The following is a 5,325-nucleotide window of genomic DNA, read 5'->3' on the forward strand; positions in this document are numbered from 1 at the left end:
GCCTTCGGAGTTTGAGAAGAGAACAGAAAGCAACATTTTAAGGTTCACTTCGATTTCACAGGTAGAAAAAGAGAGAGAGATGCTTACAGAGAGAGAGCGGTGTTTAGAGAGAGAGATTCGAGGTACTTCAATGAGAGAAACATAAAAAGTTTCAAACTTTCGATGAATTTAAGAACGACAGTTAGAATAGCCTGATTTCGTTTTCGTCCGGAACGAAACCATAGTTACAATTTACGCTTTTGCTGCACAATTTACGTCCTTGCCCTCTAAACCCGCTACAAGCCTGCATCCAAGCACTTTTACTATTTTATCCTTCTCCCTCCAAATTCTACTTCCCCGTATATACAGCGAAAATTTTGAAAACCAAATTTGTTGATAGTAAACCCTAACTTTTAACAACCATTCCATTGTCCAACTACCAGTCTCTCTCTCTCTGCCCAAATGTTTTATCTCTCTTCTCTGAACTTTCTCTTTCTTTTCAATGGCTTTTTCTTCTTCTTCTTCATCTTCTGCTATTTCTCTGGCTCTTTAGAGATGACAGACCCGAAGATCTGCGATGTTGAAAGGAAAATTGAGGCTTTTGGAGAAGCAGAGAGATGCATTAACCGAGTGGTTTGGAGAAGATTGCTCCACTTCAGAGCTTGGCTTTGAATTCGAGGAGGAGCTCAAAACCTTCCCTGGCCTAAAATATCCAAGGAAAAATGAGGAAGAAGAAGAGGAGGTTCAAATTGATCATGGATTGGATAGGATTTCTTCTCCGTTCATTCATAAGAATGATGAGGAGAGTTTCTGCATAGAAGTACCTTCCGAGGTTGGCCATGGGTGGTTGAATGAGGAATTTTCTCAAATGGTTGATAAGAATGAGGCAGAAAGCAGGTGCAGGGAATTCTTATTTGAGGTATTGGTTTATTATTCCTACTTGATTCATAGATGCCTATAAATTCAATATCATCCAAATTTCCATCCAAGTTTTGCTCCAATGAAAAAAAAATTAAGTGTGAATTAGAAAAAAATAAAACTACAAAATGGGTTGGATCGGGGGTGGCAAATGTGGCTTCCGATCCACCACCGCCCCTATACCTCCATTTCTTCCTCCCAGCCAACCTGTGTCATTCGACGTTAAATCTAGTCTTAGATTCGAGAACAACTGGCAATCATGGGTTACGTTTTTAAAAACTAAAAAAAGATAAATGATTCTCTTTGAGTCCCTTCTAATTTTTTGAGGAGATTAAACACAAACTCTCTTGAACAAATGTAGTTCAATTATCAGCAACTGGTTTTTATGTCACCAATTTGTTTATTTGATGATCAGGTTTCTCAGAAGGTTATAGACATGGAACGATTGCAGAGACTAGCAAGTTTTGGTGTTCCAGATGAAGGAGGTTTTCGTGCCACTGTGTGGAAGGTTAAGCTTCAATCTGAATTATAATTATCTCTCCCTCTTTCGAAATGGATTTGAATATCTTTCATCTTTGTCAAAAAGCAAGTGCTTCACAAATTTTGCAAAAAAAAACAAGCAGTTAACTACATTTTGATAACAAATGTTTTGTATCTGTCTATATTGTTTTCAGGACAAATTTCATTTTTTATATACATTATTGGAGTTTCATTATAACCTTTTGTTGCATATGAACTTTTTGATGATGTGTATGCTAAACTGCAATATGATGAGTTCAATCAAAGTCTGTGATATGAGTGATTTGCCACATATTCATTGTTGCATTTGAGGTTTCGACCATAAGTTATCAAGATCCACTGCAATGTGTATATTGTTACACACTTCCAGTGAGATTTTTTTTCATATTTTGGTAACAGATACTATATATATGTCACATGAATTCTGATATGTCTTGTTGAATTGTAAGGCAGTTATTGCTTGGTTACTTGCCTTTGGAGCGTGATTCATGGGATATAGAGTTGTCGAAAAACAGATCGAAGTATGCTGCCCTAAAAGAGGAATTAATTCTGAACCCTGTAAGTTTCTCATTACTAAAGAGTTTTTGTATATTAAGATTTCAGTAAATCTATTAAGGTATGAGATAATGTTCCATATCTGTTTCCAATTCTTTTCAAGTTCAACTTACTGTCTGTTTTCACTTCTTTCAATTTTTCCCTGTGGATTCTAACTCTGATGTGCTATTTCAATTGGGTTTTATTTTCTTTAGGATTATTGGTAACTGTTTTGTAAACTTCACTAAAAAAGTTTGTTCTAGGCAGTCAGAACTTACAAGGAGGATGGAGGAAACTTCACATTTTGATATGCAAGGGAAGGAAAATGATGAATATGGACTGCTCATTAGGCACAAAATCTCTCATGGAGATCACCCTCTGAGCCTGGGGAAAACTAGTGTTTGGCATCGGTATTTCCAGGTATGTGGATTCCCAAGTTTAATATATTTTTGTGTTGCAAATTGTGGAGGCATTAGTAAATAGTTTTTTACTTTATATAGATGTGGATGCCTTATTTTAGGATGCAGAGATTGCAGAGCAGATTGATCGTGATTTGATCCGAACACATCCAGATATGGAACTCTTTTCAGGGAACTCGTTGTGCTCCAAACAAAACAGGGTATGCCTGTCTCTACCTCATGATTCAAACTTTAGAGATAATATTTTGTAAATTGAATCAGATGACATTATCACTCTGGACAGGGAGCAATGAGAAATATTCTTCTCCTTTTCGCCAAGATGAATCCAGTTATTCAGTATGTCCAAGGAATGAATGAAGTCTTAGCTCCATTGTATTATGTTTTCAGAACAGATCTTGGGGGTCAAAATGTGGTATGAAGGATCCCACAATTCATTTGATTACTAATTTCAGTTTTGAGAATGAATTCATTTTAGTTTAGTTAGATGAATATTTCTTAAATGGATATTGGATATGGTTTTCAACTGTAATTTGTGTTTTGCGTTGTTTGTCCTATACTCGATCTGGCCTTTCCTCTGTTCTGGGGTATACCCAACCTGAAAGCCCCGTGTTTGGATAAAATGAAACGATCTCACTTGAAGTGATACCTAAAAGAAAAATGAAGAACCCTAAGTGTTGAAGTTCTTTTCAATGCATTGGCTCCTTGGTCTGGTATGTGCTAATGAAGAAATTGAACTATTTTTGAGCTAGAAGATCCCAACTCAGTTCCCAACATACAAAGTTTTCTGTGACTTGTTTTTCCTTACAAGAATTATGCAAAAGGGCTGGCTACAAAATGTTCAACTCAGTTTGATGCTGCTTTCTCCTCCTTTTAGGCTTAATACATGAATGATGCATATTCAACTGCTTACCAGCATTCGATGGCTCACTTGTATCATCTATTATGAACAGATTGTTAAGTTAGAAGTTTCTGTTGTTTAGGAAGATTTCAAGAGATCGCTAGTTCTTATGCAGGGGGGGCCGCACAGTGTTAGTGGATTTTGGCCAAATAATATTAATTTGGGTCATCAATTGAAATTCAAGAAAATATATACTTTACAAATGTGGGTATGTTTATATGCGTGCAATACTTGTCTATGTAGTACCCACATGCATGTAGATACATATGTCATGCATGCATACATATGTGAGTACCTACATAAAAGTAGCTTGGTGTTCTTAAAGTAAAAATTTATTACAAGGCTGAATTTGGTCAAATTCATTCTAGAATCTTGATGCCTAGTTTCCTACTTTCTCCTGACTGTTGAAGCCCTTGTAGAAATTGAAACTTTAATTGTTGCCCTCTGCCTTTGATAAAGTTGCATTGCTTCATCTCTCCTTCCCTTAGTGCTTATGGGTGCACATTGGGAGAGCTGTCTCCTCAAACCTATTTTTGTCTGCTTTGTTAGTTGAACGCTGAAGCCGATAGCTTTGCATGTTTTGTGCGATTATTAAGTGATTCTGTGGACCACTTTTGTCAACAACTAGACAATAGCTCAGTTGGAATCCATTCCACTCTTTCACGCTTATCAGAACTATTGAAGACCCATGATGAAGAGCTATGGAGGCATCTTGAGTTTAGCACCAAGGTAATTATGCTCACTTTCACATGTATGCATGTACATATTTAGGTGTATGCAATCATGTATGTATGTATATATTTATGTAGGTATGTACTTTCCTGTGTCAATTTCCTTTTTCGTTGTATTGGGTGGTAATCGTGAATACCCATTTGATTTTTTGCTTTAGATTTGCCTCATGAAATATGCTGTAGCATTTGATGCATCTGATTACTATGATTTTATACCAATTCATGTTGTTGATGCTTCAGAGAATTATTAGGGAAAAAACATTGAGCATCTTCTTTTTTGTGATAAGCAGGTTAATCCACAATTCTATGCATTCAGATGGATCACTTTGCTTCTGACTCAGGAATTCAATTTCCCAACGATTTTGAGAATATGGGACTCTCTTCTTAGCAACCCATCCGGAGTTCAGGTGCATCTCTCTCTCTCTCTCTCTCTCTCTCTCTCTCTCAGATTGAGTCTTAAGATTTTGATGAAAGTCTAGTTTGCATCGATCAGGACATGCTGCTAAGAATGTGTTGTGCTATGCTAATATGCGTGAGAAGCACACTGTTGAAGGGTGATTTTACAGCGAATTTGAAGCTGCTCCAACACTACCCAAACATAGACATAGAATACCTTCTTCAGATAGCTCAGGATTTGAAATAACATATGCTTTACTGTGAATCACTTGAACATTTTGAACATATTGTGTGTGCAAAAGGCCTAATGCGCCTATCTTTACATGAAGCAAAAGAGAAGGTCAGGAACCTCAACTGATTCTTGGGTGTGGTGCATTTTTCTACCTTTTGGTCTTCATAATAGTTTTCTGAGTAATTAGAGACATTCTTGGGTGATATGGGGATTTATAGCCTCATGAGGGTATGATTCTTAATAGAGTAAAATGGCGGATCAGGATTTTGTGTAGCCAACTTCAATTAGTTGAAAAAAGGATTTGACGACGACAACGATGATGATGATGTTCAAAAAAAGACTTTTAAGAGGTTGCTACTGTTGCTGGATAAGAGTTTGTGCCTTTAACATGAGTCACGCTTGACGATGTAATATCTCTCTCTCTCTCTCTCTCTCTCTCTCTCTCTCAATAGGCATATAAGCCATCACTGCAATACTATTGCATAACTAATGATCTCACTGTATATGGTGAAAGTCCATATGGGGTATACTCCCATGTGCAAGCTATTGTATGAAAAGTATGATGTGATCCATATGATCATAGAAAACCTATAGTCATTAGTGGTGTCACCATCATATCTATAGATGGATAGTGATGGAGAGACAATAAGATCCACAAAACATAAAATGAACCAAGTGGTAGGTCCCACTCTTTTTTAC

The 5,325-nt window shown here is 36.8% G+C and overlaps 1 protein-coding gene across 18 annotated transcripts; it reads left to right on the forward strand.

Moving 5' to 3' along the window:
• Nucleotides 1-261: 261 nt before the first annotated feature.
• On the forward strand, nt 262-5,037 carry LOC18431893 (uncharacterized). 18 transcript variants are annotated; one of them, XM_088868384.1, is made up of 9 exons: nt 262-898; nt 1,313-1,405; nt 1,866-1,974; nt 2,214-2,370; nt 2,471-2,569; nt 2,653-2,781; nt 3,817-3,996; nt 4,289-4,405; nt 4,492-5,037. In XM_088868384.1, the coding sequence occupies exons 4-9, from the start codon at nt 2,236-2,238 to the stop codon at nt 4,639-4,641; spliced, it is 810 nt and encodes a 269-aa protein (XP_088724510.1). In that variant the 5' UTR covers nt 262-898; nt 1,313-1,405; nt 1,866-1,974; nt 2,214-2,235; the 3' UTR covers nt 4,642-5,037. The 18 variants fall into 18 exon arrangements, 10 of the variants coding, with proteins under 10 accessions (XP_088724510.1, XP_088724511.1, XP_088724509.1 ...); XM_088868385.1 differs by having other exon boundaries at nt 1,870-1,974; nt 4,478-5,037; XM_088868383.1 differs by having other exon boundaries at nt 1,870-1,974.
• Nucleotides 5,038-5,325: the final 288 nt, after the last annotated feature.

Source organism: Amborella trichopoda, chromosome 5 (assembly GCF_054954075.1).
Source record: "Amborella trichopoda isolate Santa Cruz 75 chromosome 5, AtrichopodaSantaCruz75HAP2 v2.0, whole genome shotgun sequence".
Taxonomy (NCBI): domain Eukaryota; kingdom Viridiplantae; phylum Streptophyta; class Magnoliopsida; order Amborellales; family Amborellaceae; genus Amborella; species Amborella trichopoda.